This window comes from Alligator sinensis, unplaced genomic scaffold, assembly GCF_000455745.1.
Source record: "Alligator sinensis unplaced genomic scaffold, ASM45574v1 scaffold144_4, whole genome shotgun sequence".
In the NCBI taxonomy this organism is placed as follows: domain Eukaryota; kingdom Metazoa; phylum Chordata; order Crocodylia; family Alligatoridae; genus Alligator; species Alligator sinensis.
Genome location: NW_005842190.1, coordinates 845,088 through 871,043, shown reverse-complemented (window position 1 = coordinate 871,043; position 25,956 = coordinate 845,088). Strand labels below are relative to the sequence as shown.

Below are 25,956 nucleotides of genomic sequence, written 5' to 3'. Positions count from 1 at the left end.
CTGATTTAATACCTTTTTCTGCTGTTCTTGCCTATGGAGTGTATCTGTACATGCACCTATAAATGTATGTGTGTATATATACACACACATAAATCAAATACGTACATATAGACTATCCCTAAGTCTTCAGGCTCTCCTTTTCCCAAGAAGGGTTTGTTTTATTTTTAATGAAAGGATGGAGCTGCAGAATTTAAAGGGCCATATTTTTCTAGTTCCAGTGCTGTTTTTCTGCCACTAGAGCAACACAACATTGCTGCTTTGCTTTGGTACATCCAAATTATTACTTCTTTGCTTTGGTATATACAGTGCTGCCAGCCATTGCTTTGGTGGATTTGGCTAAGGCATCTAAAAGATACAGGGATAGGAAATTACATCTTAAATGAGTGCTTGATAAATTATTTCATATATAGTGCAGCATTCCAGTATCTAGTAATGTAAAGTCAGCATATAATACCAAAATGTGTAAAACATGAACTAGCTATATATTTAGGGCAGGCATTGTCTTGCTGTCTGGACAACAGCTATCATAGTGCATAATCTGCTATGTACTAGGCAATAAAAAATATGTGAAGATGTACAGGAATAATAAAGCTGTATTGAATGTTTGTTCTTTGTAACAGACCCAGTCTGAATCTCTGAATGACTTGAGCTGTACTCCAGAAGAGGAGGAGCATGATGGAAGAGAGATACTGACAGACTTGACAGATGAAATCCTCAATACCAGTCATCAGGATCTGTCAGGCAGCACAGCTGTAACATGTGACATGCCTTCCTTGCAAAGAGCTGAAATACCTGCAGACTTTTCCTATTGCTTAGGACAGACAGATGAAAGGCCTTCCTCACTGCAATTCACTGCTGAGTCTGCCATCAGACAAAAAGTCTTATTACCTGAGAATAATCCTGAGTTATGCCAAACTGCACAGGAATTAACATACCTTGCATCAGATTATCCATCTCCCTTAGAACCTAAAGAAAATTCAATTACATGGAGTGGGATACAGAATAGAGAAATGCAAAGGGAAAGAAAATGCTCAGAAACACTGAATATTTCCATGGGGAATGTCTATGAAGTGTCAAATGATATTATGAATCAAGAAAATAAACAGCTTCCAAATGTGCCTCTAATTAATAATATGCTGTCTGAAGGGGATGCTCCAACCCATCAGGATATTTCTTCTTGTTTGGAAGGGTCAAAAGACAAAGGGCAGAAGGATAAGATATCTGTGGAAACGTTCTGTAATATGGAGGAAAAGAGAGAATCTGCTGTATTCTCTGGGTCCTGCAAGCAGCTACCCGAAGGTCCTTCTCAGCATGCCTCACAGCCTGCTTTATCACAGGCAGGGGCTTGTGCTGCCTGGTCTCTGGAAAAGAAGTCCATTCAGGAGCCAGCCATATCTAATGAAGAAAATAATCAGTCACTAATACAAAGAGAGACAATTTTGGAGAGAAAGGGGGAGAAAGCAGCCACTGGACCCATTGCTTTGAGAAAATTTTCAGTGTCATCAGCATGGGAAAGGCCAAGGACTAGCAGCTTTCACTTGAAAGAGAGTTCAGAGTATGAAAGTTTATTAAACTCCAGATTATCTCTGCCCAAACCAAACCTCTTACAAAATGAGAAGTCAAAAGAGGAAGTGCAGATGGGATCAGATCTGCAAGAGGGAAAAAGTAGAAATAAAATGCGGGCATTGTTGCCAGAGTCTGACTGTGAGATCACTGGCCATGCTATGGATAAAATGGTGTCTGGCTGTGTTTCTCAGGTGGCTGATGAGATTTCTATGCCAGCTGATTCTTCTCTGGTATCCCAGCATCGGTCAAGCTGTGAAGATAAGAATCCTTTTCAAGTAAAATTTAGGTCCACCTCACTATCCTTGAAATATGGAGACAGCTCTTCATCAGAAGCAAAAGGGATTAAAAGATACAGTGCAGAGTTTAATGTGGACAAAGAAGGGTTGACTTCATTTTTAAAAGGTGAAAAAGCACAGATAAAAACAACAGCTGATGTAAATATCAGTGTCTCTTTAAATGCCAATCAAACGCCTAAAGCAAAATCTCCTGAACAGCTTAACACAAAACCTCCATTGCCTAAGAAGCCTATTTTGCAAAATATAACAAATTCAAACAAGGAAAAACAGGAAAATGGCATTAAATCTCCTGAATCCAGAAATGAAGATAGAGACTTGGAGAAAAAATTAAGTCGTCCTCAAGTGCCTGGTAAGACTTCTGATGCTTTGTGTAGCTGTCTGAGCTCATTTGAGTTTTAATAGACTTGAAAATGCTCTCTCTCTCTCTCTCTCTCTCTCTCTCTCTCTCTCTCTCTCTCTCTCTGAAACAATGAAGGCATGTATCAGTGATGCCTTCCTTATGTTTGTAGGTTTAACACTCTGTTTACCAAAGCAGAAGAATTGTATCTGTGTGCACATGAAATTTAACAGAAGCAAAATGGTTTTCTTGTTTCCGTACCTATTTTTCAAAGTGGAAAGGTGTTAGTAACTTAATGTTTCAAACTTGTATGACCTAATCGTCTCTTTGACCCTACACAATACTCTTCAGGGTCAGCTTGATGTGGGGCCATGTTAAGGCAAAGTACATAGTAAAAGGGGTATTCTTTCTTCCAGTTGACGTACTTGCTGATAGTGACTTAGGCCCTCATCTTATAACTGGCAGTGCATAAGCCCCAGAGTCCATTTCTTTTTTTCCCTAATCCAGGTGTAGAATGTGAACTTTCATAAGCAATTTTAAAGCTTTTTTTAAACAGATATGATGTGAAAAGTGATAAGCTATGCTTCATAAACATATCTAAAAGTTCAGAGAGGGGTGGGAGGCTGCAACATGTGAAAAGTCTTCAAAATCCTCCCATACAACAGATAAAACTAAAAATCCTTTTGGCCACAGTCCAGCAACCTGGTGTCTTGCTGATATTTCTCTGAAAAGGCACAAAAAATCTAATGAAGTACTTGTGCAATTTTAGCAGTTTAGTAATATATTTGATACTGACTCAACAAAACTCTAAAGACTTTTATGACTAGATTTGCTGAATTAAAGACCCAGATCCAAGTCACAAATTCAAGTTCAGGACACTACCTGAATATGTATCTTCCTGGAGTTCAGTGCTGTTCATATTCGTTGATCTGCTTTCCCTCTTTCCAGTCCTTTGGTCTGGTTTCACTTCAAGGTCTGGGAGAGACCTTTAATCCATGTCAGTATTCCTGCAATTTCAGGTTTATGTGGCAGTTGCTATCTCACACTGTGGTTCAACTTAGTTTTTACTAAAGAGCTAACTTTGAATAGGGTTAAAATAAATAAGGATTTAATCTAAACAACAATAAGGTGGACTGTTTAAAACTCTAGTTCAGATCTTCAGCAGCTTTCGCTCACATGTGACCCTTATAAAGAACTGAACCAACCAAGAATGAGCACGTGGGCCAAGATGCTTCAGGAACTCAGGGAGATATTGTCATAGCCTGGGCTGGTGCCAGACTTTGTACTGTCCAAAACCTTGCTAAGTTGAAGAACTGTGAAAGTTCTGGTCTGGTGTGTTCAGTGGAAAGTTCTCCGTTTTTTTTTTGGAGGCAGCTTTTTACTTGCCTTTTCCAGTGTTGCTCTTGCAACTTGGGTGGCTGGCTACTTGGTTGGGCACTGTGGGAGGGTGACTCACTGTTGATAGCTGATGAGCCACTCCAAGATGGTGAAGTAGATTCCAACACTTCCGGTTGAAATGGGTGAAGTCCAGCTTCTCAGTCATTTCCTCCCAACTAGCTTGGCAAGCTGCTTCCAGTGATTCGATCAAGTGATCTGCCACATCTAGGTTGTCAGATGGTCATTCTGCTTTAGCATCATGGCATACTCTGGGTTGAGGCAGGGAGTATAGACTGGGTGGCAGCCATGTGGAATGGCCCCAGTGTGAGGCCCATCATTGGTATCTATGTTTGTATAGCCCCAATCTGTGTTGGCTCTTAAAATTTCCAACATAGATGGCTGGATGAGGCAGAGTTGGTAGAACTTGTTGGTCCTAGTTGATTTTGGAAGGCACGTAGAAGTTTGCAACCCAAAAACCACCTGAAAAAGGGAAGGTAACTAGGGATTTATATGGAAGAGTCTGGCTGGAATGGAGAAGCAGGAGACTGGAGCTTCTGACTCTCTGGAGCATCTCTGAATTGGAGACACCTTGCTTTGCTTCTGAGAGTGGCCAGTGTTATGTGTAAGTATTAGGTGCTTAGCAAGTGCCTTTAGCACAGTTGCTTTCAGGTTCATCTACTCTCCCTTGCTGAAGAGAGCCATGTAGACCACAACAGGAAAACAGAAAAGCTATAAAAAGATTTTTTTTTTTTTAATTACAGGGCATAGTTTAAAGCAGGGCTATTGACTGACGGTCCACAGGCCACAGGTGGCTTCCAGAGTATTATCCTGCAGTCCTTGGGTTCCTTATGTTGGCGCCAATTCCCCAAAACACTCTCCAGCTACTGGGAGTCTCTGAGTTGCTGCTTCCTCCTCCAGGTTCTGCTGCTTGCCCATGCCTCTGGGAGTTGGGCAGTACAGCATGACTGTGATGCCAAGGAAACCTGTGGCTGGACGACCCCACGTAAAGCTGGTGTGGGGCCCTGTGGTGCTGCATGGAGGCACTAGCACAGTGTGACATGAACATCTTGTGGGGGAAGAGAGGGCACATGGCCTGGGCAGTGTATGGCTGTGGGCCTGTGGTAGAATTTGGATATATCTGGTTTAAAGGATAACCTAAGAGGCACTTCATATTTTTATGCTGCCTAATTTTTAAAAAAATCCCAGGTTTCTTCAGTAGGAAAATGATTGTTAGAACTGTGGTACAGCATTCCAAAAGCAAGTAACATATTTCACGTGCAAACCAGGGTGTAAGGAAAAGAGTGACTCAGACCTAAAAAAAGGTGTCCTCTTCTTTCACAGGGATATTGAAGAAACAAGATTACTAATTGTCTGGCATGTTCAACATATTATTTATTTATGGTGCCCCTCAGTGTCTTTGTTACACTTTATCATTGCTCATTCTTTTGTTAAAAAGAATATTGGAATATGGATTTTAAGCAGCTATTACTGGAACAGATTGCTAACCTAGTGAGGAGGGCTTTAAACTAGATTCACTGGAAGGTGAAGATAAAAGCCCAGAGGTAAGCAAAGAGCCTGAAGACCTGGATAACACCTGAATGAGGATAGAAGACCTGTATGAGGCCTTACCTGGAGTACAGTGTCCAGTTTTGGGCCCCAGACTTCAAGAAAGATGTGGACTGTTTGGAAAGAATCCCGTGCAGAGCAACAAAAATGATAACGGGCCTGGCAGGCAAGACTTAGGAGGAAAGGCTTAAAGAACAAGGGTTATTGAGCTTGGAAAAGAGAAGACTTGAGGGGGATTTGATAACAGTCTTCAAATACCTGAAGGGTGATTATAGAGAAGATGGAGATGGGGGTGTTTTCTGCGGCTTTTGAGGACAGGACTAGGAGCAACAGCCTCAAGCTTCAGCAGGGGGAATTTAGGCTGGAGATTAGGAGGAACTTTCTGACTACGAGAATGGCCAGGAACAGCATTGGTGCGGGCTACCTAGAGCAGCTGTGGAATCACCGTGCTTGGAAACTTTCAAAAGCAGGTTGGACAAACACTTGGATGAGATGGTTTAGTCAGAGATGATCCTGCCTTGAGTAGAAGGCTGAACTAGATGACCTTGTGAGGTCCCTTCCAGCCCTACTTTCCTGTGATCCTAAGGTTATGTGTAAATTAAGGCCAGAAGGGATCCTAAGACCTCAGATCTGACATATATATCCCAGGCCATTAAACATTCCCAGTTATATATAAACTGAGCCAAAACTGGGGGCTAGAAAAAGAGAATTTTTGTCCTCTAGAGACAACTGCAGGCAAAGAACAGAAGTGTCCGAAGCAGCACCTGCATCTGAACTCCTTGTTAAAATATGCAGTGGCAAGGATTTAATAAAAATATGCACAAATAATCCTAAGGGGAAATCTATGCTCAGTGCTTCAGAGGAAAGCTAAAAAAAAGAAAACCAGTCAGTGGTTCTCAAACTTTTTAGACTCAAGGGCCCCCTCATTAGACTCGAAGTACCCTTCTGAAAATACTAGCTTTTAGCTTTCACTTGTTATTTGACTACAGAAAAATAGAGCAATTCTTCTGTTGCAAGGAACTCAGAAAGATTATAGCAGTTCAGAATTGTTTTGACACTATGGATTCCTATTTGAAATATCTGTCAATCATGCGAATCATGTATAGGTGTTTGCACACCTAACAGTACTAATATTGCATTGCACACTTAAAAGGATCTCATAGCACCTCAGGGTGATGCAGCACTCTGATTGTGAATCAGTGCCTTTGATCCTTGCCAATCAGCTTTGGGGAAAACTCCTTCCCTACCCCAAATCTTACCAGTTTTGCCCTGAGCATGTAAGCTAGGTACAGTAGCCAAGCCTGTTTAAAAAAAAAAAAAAAAAAAAAAATTATTTTCTCTGCCTGAGTTCTGGTCCTACCCCATTGGATGTCTGGTCAGCTGTGGCCAGCCTCCGATGTTTCTGGTGCAAAAATAAATAAATTGAACTATACCTGCGCAGTTGTGCCTGAGGGCAGAACAGTTGTCTCCCTTGTAGTAACCAACTGAAGTTTTGAAGTATTTGAAATTTGGTTATAGCTGTTGTTCTAAGGCAGGGATTCAGGTATTACAAACATGTCAGTAGCAGTAGTTCCAGTTCTCACTTTGGCTTATGAAGGTGGGGGTTCAACAGGCAAGTAATATAGCTGATTCACCAGCTCCAAGGCTTAAAGGGGCCAGCCCAGCCACATAGCCCTCCAGTCAGATCCTCCGCTGTCATCCATACAGGCTTTATAGAAATGCCCTTTTATGTCTAAGGTTTACATTTGCCCTTTGCCACAGTTAAGAGCTCTTGTAACCCGGGAGAGATCCAGAGTGGGTGGAGTAGCATGGCTGAACCTCCCTTTTCTGACCATGTGGCAGGAGCAGCGGCTGGGGACTTTAAGTCCCCGAAGAAGGTAAGAATTCTTCCCTTCTCTTCTCCTCCATCCTTAGAGGCCTATCCCTTTTCTTTTCCACCTTCTCCCTTCCGCCATCTGCTGCTACCTTTGACCCTGCTGTCCTGGGGACAACGGGAGCTCCAGAGCCATGCCAGCCTGGCTGCATAGAGACTAGGCTGAACCCAGAACAACAGTAGCAGTGAGCAGGTTCTACCTCCTTGCCCAGTTCTTTAGGGGGTCCTCTGCCTGCTTGCTGTGTCTGTCCTGGGCTGAGCCCAGCCCCAATGCACCCCCACTGGAGTGACTCTGGATCAGCCTTTGCCCCCAGGATAGCAGTGACAGCAGCAGTTGCAGGTGGTGGAGATGGGGAGGGGATGTGCCTCTTAGGGAGGCAAAGAGAGGGTTTGAATGCTTACCTTCTTTTGGACTTAAAAAAGTCCCCACTGTTGCTCCCACAGCGTGGTCTGTCTGTCACAGTGTTGTGGGGGGGAAGAGACTGGGAGTTGGAGGATGCAGCCACCCCTGCAGCACCAGTAACCACTCCCATGCTCCCCTTTGTAAAATCTTGGATCTGTTTATGCTTGTAACTGGTTATATACAATTTTCATCTGAGTCACTGCTTTCTAGAGATTCTCCCTTCCTCTGGTTATACATTTTTGATTCCTTGATGTAATATCTTGCATTCAACTGAATTTAAAGCACTATTTTTTTAGGTTGTGATCATTTATCTAGGCAATCTGTCCTTCTCATTATATACTACCTACCAGTCTTTATAAACATTATGTTTACTATGTGATATAAAAATCTGATACAAAAATCATGGACAGTTATGTAATTAGAAAGAGTCGAACCTATAAGAGAAACTGTTATGCTGTTTTCTATGTATTCAGTGAAAAGCTATAAGGCTAGAGGCTGAATTAGATTTTTCTACTAAATTTTTAGGGCATTTTTAGCTTTAATGCGAGCAGTCATGCATATCGTCTCATCATGTATGTTCTCCATGACACCTTATGGAGCACCATCTTTTTCTGGTATTGCTTATCATGTGTCATGCAGTTGAAAATGCTTACTATGGGTACATTTTCCTTAAAAAAATAGTCATTGGAAATGCTTAACTTTGCTAAACGCTCTGCCAGCATAGCCAATAGGATGATTTGGAAAGTTTATTATCCTGTACTAGTTCAAAGAGAGTAGTAAGGGGTGGGGTTCTCCTGTACCCTGAGTGGCATCTGAGGCAATGTACATCTACACACAACCTCTAGGATGTGATTGATCCCTGTGACAGCTGATGAGAGCAAATCTAATTGTTGGAGCAATGCAAAGGTCATTACTGCTGATTGATAGGATAGTCTCCAGGCCTGTCCTCTACTCCCTAGTAACTCAGGAGTATATGAACATTCATTAATCTTCTTAGCTTCAGGCAGTGATGAGCTAAAATAATGTAGACAGATACAAAATCTGCTCCAGAACATAGCTTTTCAGTGGAATGTGTGTGGCTTGTTGGACACGCTGCATGTCCCCAGGTATTTAGGGCTGTCAGTATTCTCTCCCACGTGACATTTCATTTTCCCCAATGCCTGTTAGCATTGGCACCAAGCCAGGACTGTTCTTTAAGTTCATTAAATCCTTCAGAAAATGTTGGCTGCTGATGAGACACTTGTCTGAAGGGAATGCTGGCCTACAGCACACTTAGAAGTTATGTTGCATGTGAAAAGCAGATTGTGTGATCATGAAATCATTTCATGTACAATAATTTGGAGAAAGACATTATGATAGTTATATCCCAGGTTTCCAACAGGAATCTGGTCCTCTCCATTCAATTCAGCCCCTATATTTTCCAGTGAAGATTGGTGTTATGTTGGCTTCATGCCAAAATAAAATTAGCATTTAGTGATACGTGTTCATGGAAATGAGTTGGTGTCTCTGTGGCTTCAAGCTTAACAAGAAACTTTGAAAGACAGCATGACTGGAGCCAACTTAGCTGCCACTAGGGAGTGAAATGCAGGCCTTCAGAGCTGATGGCATGAGTCTTTACTAGAGATACACCGATATAGTGGTGTCATATCAGATTGGTACTGATAAAGGGAAAATTAACGTTATTGGCTATCAGCTTTTTTGGGCTGGCCAATAATGTCACTGATTGAATACAATATGCCTTCTGGCTGTGGCCAAGAATGCAGCCAGCAGGTAAGTCTGTGGAGGGGAAGAGACATGGGGGAGGGAAGGGGCATGGGAAGGGCAGATCATGGCCTCCACAGTGAGGGAGGGGGTGGGGCTAGGGGCACTGCCTAGTCAGGGTGGTGAATGGGACCCGGGGCTGGGGCAGGGAGCAGGACGGAGCTGCGGGCAGCTTATCCAGGGGGCGCAGGAGGATGGGGAGTAGAGGCGGCTCCCTGCCGCTGCACACACCCCCTGGGGGAGGCAATATGCCCCCCCCCAGATTTGTGCGTGGGCAGGTGCAGGCTGCCTACTGTGGGCTTAGGTCTTCTCTGCTCTGCTGCCTTTGCCCTGGGAGGCTGCGCAGCAGTCACACATTCCCCTGCCCACGTGGCAGCAGTAGGAGGGCAGCAAGTTTGTGCCTCCTGCTGCTGGGTGGGCAGGGGACATGCAGCTGACACAGGGCCTCCAGAGCAAAGACAGCAGGGCAGAGAACCCCGATCCCACAGTGGGCAGCCCACATTCACGCTCGCTTGCTTGGCTCTGCTCCAGTTAAAAGTGTCCCCCGCTTAAAAATGGTGGCAGCAGCACTTGAACTAAAGCTCATTTAATGAGCTTTAGTTCAAGAACCCCTGCTGCCATTTTTAAGCACCAGGACGCTGATCCCCTGGACGAGCTGCCCACGGCTCTTTCCCACTTTCCGCCCCTGCCCCAGGTCCCATTCACTGCCCTGGCTGGGCAGCACCCCCAGCCACAGTCCCTGCCCCTGCCCCACTCCCTCCCTCAGCATGTGGGCCTTGATATGTACCCACCATGTCCCTTCTCTCCCCCATGCCCCTTCCACAGACTTACCTGCAGGGTGCTTCTCTCCACGTTACCCAGCTGCTTTCCTGTAAATCTGTTATTGGATCAATATTGGCCGATGTGGCTGGTTAATAATCAGCAATCAGTGTCAGCCAAGAAAATCTTTATTGATTCATCCCTAGTTTTTACAACTGAGTCAGTCAGGCTCATGAGCTGGTGACTAACAGACTTGCATCCTCTGTAGATCAAGCATAGAGTACAGTGGTGAACATGCACACTAATATATCATTATATTAGCAAAATCATAGCTAGCCCTTGTATGAAAGTGGAGCTGAGGAACGCACAGTCAAAATCATTGACTGTTTGTGAGATTGTAAGCAGGACTGACTTCCAGCGATAAAGGAAAGGAAACGAGAAAAAGAGTAGTGGGATGGTAAATAATGTTGGAATGTATTATCTAAAAAAAAATCCAGTCTTTTGAAATGACAAGAAAGCTGTTTTTCTCTCTCAAATTCTTTTATATAGAGAATGTAGTGAACTGTAATGCTTTTATGTAGTCTAGTGCATGAAGCTTAAAACTGGGCTCTTCTCTTCAGAAGACGTTGTGTTTTTGGCTGTATCAGACCATATTTTATGACGGGGCTCAATTTTAGACTCAATTTAAGTCTTTTTAGACTTAAATTGCTTAGAGCAGGTAGGGATTTCCTGTGTGTTAAAAAACAAAATAAAAAAAACCCTGTACACCTTTTGGCATACATAAATTGGATCCAGCATAAATTCATGGCTCATGGAGCACCACAACTTAAAGGAATAAAGAAAAAAAGGGTCTGAGCTGTTCAGGAAAATCATTTCTACATGAAATGCTGTGTAAGAAATAGAAATGTAGGGTGTGTACACTGAGACAAATATACGGTATGTTAACAAATAAAAATATCTGCAACCTGGGATATCTTAAATAGTGTTTTTAAAGACTTGCTTAAAGTAACTGATGGTTATGAATGACCAAAGGTATAATAATATGGAATGGTAAATGCATGTTCAAGCAGTATTTGATAAAAACAATGACACTGTCTAGAACATGTTTCCCCCTTTCTTAAAAAAAACCTGCATAGGTCTGAAAATGTTTGTTTAAAAAACAAAGCACTTGAAATGCACAAATTGGCTTTGCTTGCATTTTAAGATCATGATTTTCAAAAGACTCTAAAAGTCTCTCTCTGACCTTGCATCTATGTATGATTTTGGTAACAGGTAATTGTGGGCATGTTTTAGAACCCTAACCACTGCATTTTCAGGTATTTAGACATTTTAGTTATGCATCTGTGTAATTACCCTATTTGTCCCTGCAAATATTTATGACCACAAAATACAGTTGTAATCGTATCCTAAATGTTGTTAGCTTTAGACTTTGAGAAGAGTATTTTTAGATACATGGGTAAGTGACCAAGAACAGTTTTACTTTTTCACCTTCTTTACAATGTAAAGTCATCACACTGTTAGTAAATAAGTCAATAACAAAATTCCTTTTGTAACTGAATATCAGTTTTACATATTTAATCTCATTGTTCAAATACCTGACAAAATGTATTCAGGAATAACCTTCAAGCAATGATGAAGCGAAGGGTAAATGGTTGATATTTGCAATTTTATGCAGGCAAAGTTCCCCCGGGAAAACCAGTCCCTTAGTTTTTGAGCTAGAAAAATTCTGTCTAAGAAGAGTTTAAAAGAAACTAGTTTACCTTGTCCATTGTTTTGGGAACCCACAATTTATTATTTGAAAAACAAGAAAGATGGTTCCCTGTCATGTGTGAATAAATGTCCCAGCACCTGGTGAACTCTAGACATCAGTTTATCATCATAAACTACAATTGTGTTTATTGCAGTAGTGTTTAAAGGCCAAATACGAAAGGGACCCTACTGTGCTAGGCACTGAACAAACATAGGGTAGGTGACAGCATGTGCCTTGAAGAGTCACAATCTAGAACAGTGGTTTTCAACCTTTTTTCGTTGGTGGATCCCTAAAAAAAAAAAAATTGAATGGAGGTGCAGACCCCTTTGAATTGTAAGTGTGGGCATTCACAGATTTTTAATTGATCATATAGTCATCTTTCATAGACCCCATAGACATAGTCTGCAGACCCCCAGAGGTCTGTGGATCATAGGTTGAAAATGACTGATCTAGAAAACAAGACCGGCATGGGTGAGGGAAATGTATGTAATGCACAGCGTGAATAATGTGATGGCCTGTCTTTTGTGGGTTTAGCTGGGAGGAGATCAGGTAAATTAAAAGGAAAATGAAGGCAGAGGGAGTATGAAAGTGAGGAGGAGAGGGCAGGGGACAAGGGAATAAGAAGTCAGGAGTACTGACAGGAAAGGGCTGGGTAGATGGGATAGGGGAGGATTGTTTCTTTTCTCCAGTCAGTGCAGGGCAGAGTCGTCCATTCAGCACTATAGAAAGTAGGCTTTACCATATTTTTCCTGTTCAAATAAGTATTCTCTTTCTATTGAGGGGCAATGTCACTCTTCAAGATACCTTTTTAAAAAGAGATTATGGACTCTTAAAGCCTCATACAAAGTTTTTGTACCTGTCCACAGTGCTGCCCACAGAATTTCTATCTGCCCATGCCTGAAAAACTTCTAAGTCAGGCACCTATCCCTACCTGATGCTCACATACGTCTTTGCAGCTACTGAATTTGGTTTCATGGCTATTTTATGTTTTTTGTATTTTAAGCAAACGCAATATATCTCTATTGTGCTTTTAATGTTAAAGGGAAAATTAGTCATTCTTTTTTTTATATAAAGTCTGTCCATGACATAACATCAATCAGCCAATTTGGGGCCTAGAATGGCAGTCCCAAAACAAGACATCACATCAAGTAAGTGTTGTTCATCCTACAGTTCTAGTAGGATTATTCTGTGTCTAACTGGCTCAATGTAAAATATGATTATTCTTGTCTACACTGATTACAATGTCATGTTTAGCTTTGTGTTACTTAATGACTCCAAGGTTGTGTCACAATACAATTTAACTTTCTAATGAAGATTAGCTTGTCCCAAGAAGCCCAGGCTTCAGTATCAGAGGCTGCAGAAATTAGAATTTTTCTTCTAGAAGTGTTTTCTCTGTATCTGTCACACCTGTCTAGAGTGACTCTTTCTGAAACTTTAGATATATTTACCCCAACTTACAGTACCTAACTTCTTATGGACCTGATCCTATCCCTACCTAAATAAATGGCAAAACTTCAGTTGTGTTCCTGGGTACAAAAGTAGTCTCTTAGGCAGTTTGTGTTTTAGGGTAAACATTGCTTGTACTTTTTAAGCAACTGCGAGGTTAATTTGTTTTTTACTCAGGAGCAGAAGCTTATATCTACTTGAGGGACCCAATTTACCACTGTAGTTAGGTGGGTACCATTCATTTAAGGAAGTGAAGTGACCCTTATCCATTTCTACCTGCCCTGAATTTGGCCTGATTGGTTAATTTTTTGAGGATTCACATTTTAACACTTCTCTTTTTTGAGTGCTATGGAAGCCTTGTTTTGGTTTTTAGGAAAAAGGGAGAGAAAGATGAAGAGTCTTCAGCACAAAATGCTGACAGTTGGATAAAATGTGATTGGTGCTGGTATATAGCATTCATATGACAGTAGTGGCTTTATGTAAAAAGAAATGAGAAATAGCCATTTCAAAATGGTAATGGTAAAATTGTCATGGAGAAATTAATCATGAAGGAAAATGCGAAAATCCCTAAAAACATCTCCATTAAAATGTCTTTTAACCACATTATACTGATATGTTAACACAAGACACGAGAAAGTGAAGCTAAAAACAACATAGGACTTTCTTTCAAATAACTTTGTTTCCTAATGAATCTGTCAACAGAGAAAAGTGTGCCTTCTTTAGTGATGACAGCAGACTCTGGAAGAAGAATAGACAGTGAGTCAAAGCCAGCCTGGATTACAATAGCAAGACAGAAGCAGAGGGGTATGCAGCAGGAACAAGAGCTTAATACAGAAGAGAAACTTGTGGTTCAAGATATGAAATCAGAAACAGAAAAAGCAAACCAGGAAAAGGAAAGAACAGAGGTACTTTACAGTGCACCTGTGTATAATGGTTTTCTGTAACATTACTGTTGTAACCTTTGTTTGAATCAATTGTTATTATATCTGTAAAAAATCTTTAATGATTATGGTACTTAACTACTGGGAACTCCAATCCTGCCAGCATTTGTACACATACATACATACTCCTGTGTGTGTGTGTGTGTGTGTGTGTGTGTGTGTGTGTGTGTGTGTGTATATATATATGTGTGTATATATATATGTGTGTGTATATATATATGTGTGTGTATTTATCTGCATGACGTCCATGGGGTTACTCCCTGCATTTTTAAAAAAGATAGAAAAATTACCTTTGTGCCAGCTGTTTATGCAACATGAGGCCAGTGTACTGAAGTCTGTTCATCTGATGTGATCTGTATAGTCCTGACTGAGGGGAATCTTTCTTCTTTTTTTTAGTGTTTTGTTTTGTTTTTTAATCCAAAAACCCACACATTTCATTGCTAACCTAAATCCTCTTAGCCAAAGATACCAAAGATCCAGCCTGCAGAGCCCTATCATCCAGCCTGCAGTACTGTCTGTGCGTATCATCCTGGCCCTGGGTGCCACATGCAACACATGCTGACCTCAGCCCCAGCCCTGTGGGCTGCCTACAGTGCCCTGCCTGCCTCCAGAGCCCATCTGGTGCAGTCTGAACACAGTGCGGGGGTAGATGATATACCCACTACACATAGTAAGCAGGACCACTCTGGGACACATGCTGTATGCAGTGCACACACTGGACTGGCCCTGCCCGCTGGATCCAGGCCAGTCCAAATCAGTCCCAGAGACCAGCTACGTGTATTGGATCCAGCATGCAGAGCCAGTCTTATGTGGGCACCATGTGCAGCCTGCACTCCAAACCAGCCCAGTGCACCTCATGCCCACTATGCCACACAAAGTCTGGGGCCAGTCTGGGGTGTAGGCTGCATGTGGCACCCATGCTAAGCTGGCTCTGCACACTGGATCTGGGGCTGGTTCATATCAGAGCAGCCCTACATGACAGATACAGCATGCAGGGCCAGTCTGGCATGGGTGCCACTCGTAGTACACACCCCAGATAGGCCTTGTGTGAAGCACACACCCCAGACCTACACCCCGTACTGCAAGCAGGGTTGGAGCTGGTACACATGCTGCAAGCAGTGTCCTGCATGCAGTGCCCATACTGGACCAGTCCTGCATGCTGGATCTGGCTCATAGGGCTAGTCTGTGGACACAATCTGGCCTGCAGACTGGCCCATGAGTTTGACATCCCTGCTCTAAGCAATTTAAGGCTATGTGCACAGTTTGGTTGAGAGAGCAGGGAAGACTCCTCAGGTGCTGGTTGCTGAGGCAAATAGTGGGATAATGACCCACACCTGCCTAGCCAGCTGAAGGAAGGGGCAGGGCCTGACTCCTATATAAAGCACAGGCAGGAGGCCAGAGGCAGTTGGCTACCAGCAGCTAAGGAAGAAGGGGCTCCCTGCCGGAAAAGAGAAGCCAAGCCTGAATGCCAGAGCAGCGTTGGTCACCGCGATGGGATAGAGAACCCCGGTAGGACTGAGCGTAGTTATGGCTGGAGGCTTATGTTTGTGTTATAGCCCAGGGGCTTGTGTTTATGTTACTGTTTGTTAGACCGGTGGTTTGGGTGAGGCTATTAGGGGTTGGAGAAGGCCTCATAGGGGACTCACTGTAGAGTGGGGACCCCAGCACCAGTGAGGGCGCAGTATTTGGGGTGCATAGACCCCAGCCCCAGAGAGGGGCAGCTGAGAAGCCCCAGAGAAAGGGGACATTGCTGAGCAGCCGTGCGGGCGTGGGGAGCCCCAGAGAAGGGGGCAGCCTTGTGGTGAGCCCGAGGGACAGGGCGGCGTTACTGAGAAGGCCCGAGGGACAGGGCAGCATAGACTCGAGAGAAGGGCGCGGAAAGAGAGAGAGAGAGAGAGAGAGAGAGAGACGGGACTGCAGAGAGCCCAAGTGCCAGAGAGGGCGTGAAGATGGAGAGAGGGACAGAACAACGTCCATTATATCTGCGAGGCTTGGGGCGTGGTATTGGGGTGGTAGGAGCCACACATAGCCCATAAGGCTTGGGAGCATGGGACACCCATGACAGGAGAACCGTGGCCAAGAGGACAGAAGGTAGCCTCCCTATAAAATATATAAAATCAAAGACGTGGCGGGCGAGAATCGGAGGGTGCAAGACGGCCTCTTGGCACGGTAAAGGAGGCGGCAGGGGAGAGCACGGCGACCCTGACCTCCCTCCTGTTACAGGTTCCAGAAGCTCCTAGGTAATAGTTTTTAGCATCTGAAGAAATTAAATGAGATGAAAGTAAATTCTCCAACACCAACAGACAATATCAAAATCTAGATTTTGAATCTTTGCACAGCAGTAAATCGACTTACTTGTGGTGATACTGGATATTGGCAGGCACTGCCTTTTAAAATAACTTATACTGAATATTCATGTATATACCACAGACTGCTGTCTGCGCTTAGTAGAGTGTGAAGAGGTGTGATCTCCAACCAATATAGCTGTGCTGGCACAAGCCCATAGTGTAGGTGCAGTTACCCTGCCAAAATCTCACTATTACTGTTTGGATTGTTTGAGGGGAGCATGTGGGGATATATATGTCTCTACTATCCCAGGACATAGTACACTTTTGCTGGCACGTTTGTGTCCACATTAGTAGCATTTTATTTTTATGAAATACTGGTATTCCTGTACTGATGGAGTACAGGTCATGGTTGTCTCCTGTTAGAAATCGGCATATCATATTCTAAACTAAAAAAGCTCTCTCCAAATGATAAAAAATAATTAATATTGATAGTTGGATTGATGACAAAAGTTTCCTAATGTGGTTTCCAGATAAGATTAAAACCATAATAGAGTTTGAGAATATTCATAACAATTAAGAGGAGGAGCTAAATCAACCCTATGTGAGGAATGTCGAAGTACAAAAAGCACCAGATTTTAGTTTTCAGTGGTTCCTGCAAATTGTGCCATCCAGATTGGTTCCCATCCAATCATGCCCCTGCATTTCTTCCACTGTAAATCTTTTTTATGACAGCAAGACTTCTTTCAGGGCAACATGTCTATACATGCAATTAATGTACATGAATAATGTGCTGATTGCTCCGGAGTTTTTTGCTCCCAGATGCACCATTTGAACATGCACCCAGGAGCAGTTAATCCCAGAGCAATTGACTTTGGAGTTTATTCATGAGCACCACGTGGAACCAGGTCAGGGCAGTCGCGGCTGACAGGGGGCCTTTGGAGTCAGTCTGCCAGCCCAGGACTGCTTCCCTCAGCTCCACCTGCTGTGGTAGGGCTTGCTGGGGCATGAGGGAGCTTCAGCATGGGACTAACCAGCAAGCAGCACCTGCACTGAAGAACCCTTGTGCCCCAGCCAGCCCAGCCAGTGTTTACATGTACGCTGCTATGGAGTTTTTTACTCTGAAGCAGGATAGTATAGTTTACTGCAGCCTAATAGTTGTGTAGGTGTAGACACAAGATGTTTACTGCACAGCTAATTAGTCAACTGTGCAGTAAACGTATCATATAAATATGACCCCAGAGATATACCCCAGTGTAAGAAGGCCATATAAACTCCTACTTTTAGGGCATTTCAAAGCATAAACAGGAGAACCCCAGGGAGAATGCGCTGACTTGGTTAGCATTGCATTCCTTACCGTCTGAAGGAATTCAAACCCTGGAATCCCAGCTCTGCCTCCCTTCCCCCTGACCCCAGTCACAGACCCCCTAATCCCATAGATTTGGGGAGAAGGAAAGGGAACATACTGTTAAGTCAGAGATCCCTGGCATGCACCCAAAGGTATTTTCTGCCAGGCTAGACTGCTATATTCCTGTCAGCATACAGATGGTGGCATAAATTTCCAGTGAGGGTAACAACCTGTCCTTCCTTATAAATAGGGCAAAGTAAAAAGAGAGCCTGTACATTGTAAAATTCCCAGTGCAAGCTTTTAGAGTTTTATGAACTGATAGCTCAAGTGGCATGAATGGAATAAGTGCATGATGAATGTTTTCCATTGTTATGGAGGAGCATCCTCTATTTCTGTGTTGCTTGTGTTTTTTCTGGATTTCTCCTGCCATTCCTTTCTCTGTGAATTATTTAAAATAGATCTACCTGTTTTCCCCTAATCCCCTTCTATAATAGGGGTCAGTGAAGCAACAAACAGATTCCATCAGGAACAAATTTTCAGATTCAGCCACTACTTCTGAAGAACAGAGGAAAGAAACAAAGTCTGACGTGAAAGAACCACTGCCAAGAGCCAGCTTGCTGTCGCATCATGTCTCTGGTATGAAAACAAATAATTGAAGTACACACACAAGCTGTGTCTACATCACTGATTCTCAGCCAGGGTACTGTGGCACCCCGTGGTGCCTTGAGATCTTTCCAAGGGTATAGCAGGGTGCCATAGACTGCACTGTTAGGTGTGCAAACATGATTCATAAAATAATCCCAGAGATTTGAAATAGAAATCCATAGGGTGAGTTATCTGCAAAACAAGAATTGCACTATTACTTTTTCTTGTAGTCAAAAAATAAATGAAAACTCAGGGCTGGCATTTTTCAAGGGGTGTCTCAAGTCTATGGAGGGGTGCCTTGAATCTAAAAAAGGTTCAGAACTGCTAGTTTACACAGTACACTTACCATCCCCAGTAAGCATCTTCAGGTACACTGCACTGCTCCAGGCAAACTGCTGCCTAAACCAGAAGAAGTGTAGCCAGTCTTCACAGTACTTGAGAAGTCAGCTATTTGGAGCAATCACTCAGCAGTACTAAGTGACTCAGATGAGCAAAACAACCATGTGCTTTAAGTGTTGGCAAGATCAGGGTCATCGAGCTGGTTATTTCTCCTATTTACTTCTGGTTCCAGCTAGGACAGGTATGCAGCTATTTGTTTAACACCAACTTCTGCAGTTTTATTTGGGGGAATTCAAATATTATAAAACCCTAAGTCTGTCTGTTAGTAATGCTTGGTTTGCACAATGATTGGCTGATGGAAACAGCCAATCAGAGTGCTCCAAGTATGGGAGAGCACTCCCATGATTGCGAAGCTGCTCCGAGGACTGGACAGAGGGTCGGGGAACCGAGGCCAGCAACACTGGCCTCGGCTCCCCTACCCCACTCCTTGCAAGCGGTGCCAAGGACTGGACAGGGGGTGGGGGACCCGAGGCCAGCAGCGCTCCCTGCAAGAGGCAGAACAGTGGCAGCATGGGGCAGTAGGTGCTCCCCCCCCATCATTCTTGATGGGCAATTGGCTAGTGTTTTCATAATAGCCAAGCTCCAGAGCAGCCTCAATTCTTAGAATCATAGGACTAGAAGAGCTGAAGAGGCCCTCTAGTTCAGCCCTCTGTTCCAAGCAAGGTTGTCCCTGTCTAAAACATCCCAAACAAATGTTTCTCACCTGGACTTAAAATACTTCCAAAAATGGAGTAACTTGTTCCATGCTTAATCACTTCCACCTCCCTTTTAATTTATGCTCTTACAGAAATTATGAACTGGGAGTACCAAACACATCAGAGATTTGAGTTCTAAACACACTGCCCCAGATATAAAAAGAAGAGTGCCTGCAAACATTTTTGAGAGAGAGTATATTTTAGTTCCTTCCTAATGTATTATAGAAGAAGCTTATATATGAATTCTGTTATCCTGCAAAATAATATTCTGAGTTTTAAAGAAAAAAGTGAGGTCTTTATCTGAGCTTCAAGGTGTGGGTTAATATAATGAATATATGAATATATTACATATGTAATAAATATACAGAATATATAATATAATGAATTATATATGGCTTCTCTTTTTTTGCTATAACTCCTCAGTGTTGATGGAAAAAGAAGAAATAAGCCAGTGTAAGAAGGCCAGTCATTCTGCTCCAGATCAGCCATCCTGGATGGAACTTGCCAAAAAGAAATCTCAAGCTTGGAATGATATGCCACGGATTATAAAATAGGAGTCTGCACCTTGGACCAAGCATCTGCTGCTTTGGATAATGTTGTAGTCATCTTTTTTTAATGGCTTTAGACCAGGTATTTGCAATGAAAATCTGTGGAACTTGAGAAGGGCTTTATTATAAAGCTGTGGAGAAAGAGTGCAATAAGTGCAATCAAAAAGCTTACCTTAACCTCTTGTAGCAATCAGGATGGTACTAGAAATGGTTTAAGCCACTTTAAGGACATTGTTTTTCAAATTTTTCTGCAAGATATAACTTTCTGCCTTATATGGTACGTGTATTTTCCCCTCTCTAATGATATTTGCATAAAACCAAGGTCTTTGTAAAGCCACGTGGAGCTTCTGGATGTAAACGTGTTTGTTAAACTTTCTTAATTTTATGTTTGTCAGTTGTCCGCTAACATTTTGATTTTCTGAATTTGTCTGGTATATCTTTTAACTGAGGTGTTTGGACCAAGGGAGTACTCACGAATTTTATTTTTAGTGAGTAAGCTATCAAACATTCACTATGCGGAATTTGCTCTTTGGGCTATGTGATTGGTTAGCTAAGGTGCTTGGTATGGTTTATAATATGTTAATTTGTGCATGAGTAAACTTGTTTGAGGAATTTTCATTCATTTTCATGCACAGATATTTGTGTGAACAAAACTCACCGCAGAAATGGTCATAGAAAAGTGAGTAATCGGGAAGCAAATTCAGATTTGAATCAGAATTGGAATTCCATACATATATTTATGAATATTTTTTTTTCCTAGAATTCACCCAGCTGCTGCTATTCTTTCTTTATGAGAAAAATGGCTTGTGGTATGATAATTAGTGCTTATGGTATGTTTATGATACCAAGGATAAAGATTATGAATGTAGATAAAGAATATTAAGCATGACCACATGGTTGGAGCTTCACCTCAGTGGTTAAAAAAGCAAGAACTGGACAATTGAGGCACTTCTGAGCTCTATGACCACATAAACTTAATTCCCTTCTTTTCCTCCTGCCTCTACACATGAATTGTAATAAGAAATGGAAAGTTCATTATTCCTTCCCACACTGGATTAAGACTGCCATTTTCTTTGTGCCCTCAACTCCAGTTCAGTATTCTGTTCATGAAGTCTAGTGGGACTGTCTATGCTGCCTGTGTAGCGCTGATATGGGAAATAATGGCTGCTAGTTGGCAGAGTTCACACGAAATACTGTGTTCTGCCTGTTCTTTGGCTGTACGATCTCAGCTAAAAGAAGCTAACAACAATCTGTTAGCAAATGTCCTAAGATCAATGTGTTTTTGTTAAGGCAAGTGTTCTTCACTCTTGTAAGAATGTTACGTGAAAGCTATGGGGTGGTTTTATTGTGTTAGGAGGTGGAGGGGACTTTCTTAATCTCTTATAAATTTGTGGTTTGTTTGTATTTTGTTTTTGGGGGGTTTTTTTGTTGTTTTTTTTTCTTGGAACACTAACAACCTTTTCAGATATGTAGGGAGACTGTCACTTAGAATTTCCTGTTTTTCTGATGCTGGAAACCACGTGTCCTGGGTCGGTGTGGGGGATGGAAAAACACTGGGTGTAGAAGCAACTTTAACCTTTTAATGAAGATTTTTGCGAGTGAATAAGACATCAAAGCTTCTGAATGCTTGGAACCAGTTGTGTTGTTTCAGGCAGGTCTCCTTAGTAATAGAAAATGAGGGTGGGAGAGTCTAGAAACACTATTTTTCTTCAAAGAATAAAAACTAAACTTTTTTTAAAAAGACAAATGCCATCATTTGTATCATGAAATTAAAAAAAAATGCTTGTTAGAGCCTTTTGCGACAGGAGCAACCTATATCTGTAGTTAAAGGACCTGATACTGCAGTACCGTTCTTAGGCAGAACTTCTGTTGATCTCATTGGAATTACAAATTTCAAGGCAACAGTTCTTGTAAGTGTTTGAAAATCAAGAGCAGCAGTAGTTGTCTAAGTTATGCAGTGTTAAGGGCTGACTTCTGTGAATTTTTGGATGATCTAAAAAAAGTGAAGACTTTCCTTACGTTATATGTAAAAAGATGTTTGAGAGCAAAGGTCAGATTTATATTTAAACTGCCACAAAGCTGTTTGCACAGTCAACCTTCACCTTGTTCCTTGTTACTGTGCGTTTATAGCATAGTCTTTAATCATGAATTTTTCAAACCAGACAATTTATACTATATGTTTGTGTTAAATGTGCTAGAATATGAAAAGACCATTTTTAGGTACCGTTAAAATATCATTAAACCCGCCCCCATAAATAAAATTTTGCTTTATGATTTTCACACGGTTTTTTACTTAAAGACTGTATTGCATCTTGCAGCATTCCTGAGACAGCCCTAAAAGAAAACTGTAAACACATCTGAATTTTTTTTTTTAAATCTATGTTATTTGATTATTACATGCTCCAAGCCTCACTGAAGAGTAGATTGCTTTCAGGACATTAACTTGAAGAGCCAAGATTCATGGTTTGTTATCCTTCTTCTTAGTTTTCTCTACTAATAATTATTGAAAGCAGGTCTGATCACTGCTGAACCTCTAGGTTGTGAGTACTGTAACTACAAAGGGAAAGCATCACATTCTTCCTCTCTGTTATTGCTAGACGGACGTTCAGGATAGTGAAGATCTGTAGTAGAGTCTGTTCAAATTTCCTTCACAAGTACCAGTTACAAAAAAAATAGATCTCTCACATATGAGAGAGTTCTAAAAAAACAGTTCTTCTATATTTCTCAATGGTACATGCAGCTCAAATATTAATGCAGTGTTTTTTGTTTGGTTCTTTAAGTGTTTTGGGTGAAATCCTAGTGCCATTGAAGTCTGTGAGTTTTGTCAGTGAGCTCAGTGTGAACAAGGTGTGCTGACTCCCACTAACTTGGCTTATATTTATCTTTTTTTTTTTTTTTTAACGATTGATGGTTTGTAGCAGGAGTAGTAGCAATTGGCTACTGTGGGCATGCTCTTGGATCCATGGACGCCAACAACAAAACTTCCACTATTTCAGTGGAAACAAGCTCTAGTTTTGCAGGGTGTTTAGTGTGACATGGCAGTAGCTCAGAACCTTGAAGGATCACATAAGTCAGTCTTAGCCAATTGTTAAACAGTCACTATTATCCACTCAGTCTGGTGAACAGTAGGTCTGAACTATTTCAATCCAGCCTGTCTTCCCTCAACCAAATAGGCTGTATTAGGCAATACAAAGGTGTAGCATAAATGTATTGATAAAAACTTGCTCATAAGGAAGCTGAGCTACATTTTGCATTTTCTACAAGGTGGAAAAAACTTTGTAAACAGTTTTACTGTGGATGCTAGTGTACTCTTCCAGTTAGGAAGCAAAATGGTTGACTGACTCAGCAGGATCCATTTTGCTAGAGGAACTGCAACAAGAACCAAGCAATACCCGTTTTCTTGTGCAGGGACCGGGACTTCCCTGCTGTGATAGAAGCCGGACGCGAGGGGATTGCCTTCAGACCTCAGGTTGGGGAGGACCGGGTTAGAGAGCTTCTGGAGGCTGGACGCGTTCAAGTCAGCGGGTCCGGATGCTCTCCACCCCAGGGTGCTGAGGGAGCTAGCTGGGGTTATTGCAGGGCCCCTGGCACGGCTCTACGAGCGATCGTGGTGCTTGGGCCAGGTGCCAGACGATTGGAAGGTAGCTAATGTGGTCCCCATCTTCAAAAAAGGGAAAAGGGAGGACCCGGGCAATTATAGGCCCGTCAGTCTTACCTCAATCCTGGGGAAGCTCTTTGAGAAGATCATCAAGGAGCACATTTGTGATGGGCCGGCATCAGAAATGATGCTCAGGGGCAATCAGCATGGATTTATTAGGGGGAGATCATGTCAGACCAACCTGATTGCCTTTTATGATCAGGTCACAAAGGCCATGGACGCAGGTGTCGCGGTGGATGTAGTCTTTCTGGACTTCAGCAAGGCCTTTGACACCGTCTCTCACCCCATCCTAATTAATAAACTAGGCGACTGTGGCATAGATGCCTACACAGTCAGATGGATTGCAGATTGGCTGAAGGGTCGCACTCAGAGGGTGGTGGTGGATGGATCATACTCGACTTGGGGGGAGGTGGGTAGTGGAGTCCCCCAGGGCTCGGTCCTGGGGCCTGCGCTGTTCAATTTCTTCATCAGCGATCTTGATGTTGGGGTGGAAAGCAACCTGTTTAAATTCGCTGATGACACCAAAATTTGGGGGGAGGTGAGCACGCTAGCAGGGAGAGAGAGATTGCAGAAGGATCTGGATAGGTTACAGGGGTGGGCAAACAGGAACAGGATGTGTTTCAATACGGACAAGTGCAGGGTGCTGCACTTGGGTAGTAGGAACCAGCAGCACACTTATACGATGGGGAACTCCCTACTTGAGAGCACGGAGGCGGAAAGGGATCTTGGTGTCATTATTGACTCCAAGATGAACATGGGCCGACAATGCGAGGTCATGGTTGGCAGGGCTAACCGGACCTTGTCGTGCATCCACAGGTGCATCTCGAGTAGAGCCAGGGAGGTGATCCTCCCCCTCTATGCGACGCTGGTCAGGCCGCAGCTGGAGTATTGTGTCCAGTTCTGTGCGCCCCATTTCAGGAGGGATGTGGACAACATGGAGAGGGTCCAGAGGAGGGCCACCCGCATGATCCGGGGACAACAGGGCAGACCCTACAGTGAGAGACTGCGGGACCTGAACCTATTCAGCCTCCACAAGAGAAGGCTGAGGGGGGACCTGGTGACCGTCTATAAACTCACTAGGGGGAACCAGAAGGGTTTGGGGGAGACGCTGTTTCCCCTAGCCCCCGCTGGCATAACAAGGAGTAATGGGCACAAGTTGATGGAGAGGAGGTACAGATTGGACATCCGAAAAAACTACTTCACAGTTAGGGCGGCTAGGAGCTGGAACCAACTTCCAAGGGAGGTGGTGCTGGCTCCTACCCTGGGGATCTTTAAGAAGAGGCTGGATACCTACCTGGCTGGACTCATTTGAGTCCCGTTTTTTGTTTAGGGTTCTTTTGTTGTTCTCCCGCCCTGGCGGGGGGTCGGGCTAGAAGATCTATTAGGTCCCTTCCGACCCTAAAACTATGAAACAATACAGTATCAAATCTATTGAAATAACATGGCCTTAGCAATAAAGAAATATGGTTTTTAGCTAAATTAATACAGCAATCAAGAAAACCATGAAAGTGAAGAGTAGGAAGCCTTAGTGTTTTTTCCTCTCTCAAAACGCATGGACTGTATATTTAGGAGCGGTCCTTGTGCTGGCTGTTGAATGACTGAATTTCAGTGTTGAAGCTGGCTGTTGTTCTGAGTACATTCAATGTGAATTAAATTGTGTTTTATGTTTCTAAATCTGAAAACTGTAGATTTTGTGACTTTACATGGTATTTTCTATTTTGCTTAATGTAATATAGTTACCTCCTAATGTTTATTCCAGTAATTTTAAGATTAAAAAATCACAACTAAATGATTTTAATATTGTATAGATAATTGTAATAAATACCTTTTTAAGGCCAAAATATCTCTCCGGCCTTTTCTTCCAACTGGTGTTGTTTTGCAGTGTCTTGTTTTTAACAGAGCATGTTTACCAAATCTATTCCCTTTTTTAGGGGCAGTTTGGGCTAAAAAACCTTTTTATCTGTGTCCCAGGGACGCTGGGGTTAGAAGGGTACCCCGGGGCCGGACCAGGGGGGGAGTAACCAACTACTTACCCCACACAGAGGCCGGAGCGAGTAGGGACACGCGCGCGGGGAGACCGCCAGCGCGGTTTGTGAGCCGCGCTTATATCCAGCTGGGGCCGGGCGAGGCCGGCGGGAGACGCTGCCCGGCTGAGATAAAAGGCGGCCCCGGAAGCAGGGCCAGAGAGGAGGCGGGGGAAGCCCGCAGGGAACCCCGAGAGCGGGACCCGTGCCAGCAGGGCACGTGCATCTGGCCCGACGGGGTCAACCGAGGCAGCGGCGCTGACTGCAGCGGTGGCCATG

The 25,956-nt window shown here is 43.1% G+C and overlaps 1 protein-coding gene across 9 annotated transcripts in view; it reads left to right on the top strand.

Annotated features, from left to right (window-relative positions):
* The window catches only part of KIAA1211L (KIAA1211 like), a 90,884-nt gene extending 67,371 nt beyond the window's left edge, over window positions 1–23,513 (top strand). For all 9 annotated transcript variants that reach the window (XM_025207251.1, XM_025207252.1, XM_014521176.2 and 6 more), the window contains 4 exons: window positions 621–2,211; window positions 13,837–14,039; window positions 18,203–18,344; window positions 19,871–23,513. In XM_025207251.1, coding sequence (XP_025063036.1) covers window positions 621–2,211; window positions 13,837–14,039; window positions 18,203–18,344; window positions 19,871–20,001 — 2,067 coding nt within the window. In that variant the 3' untranslated portion in view covers window positions 20,002–23,513. The remainder of the gene's footprint in view (window positions 1–620; window positions 2,212–13,836; window positions 14,040–18,202; window positions 18,345–19,870) is intronic.
* The last annotated feature ends 2,443 nt before the right edge of the window (window positions 23,514–25,956 follow it).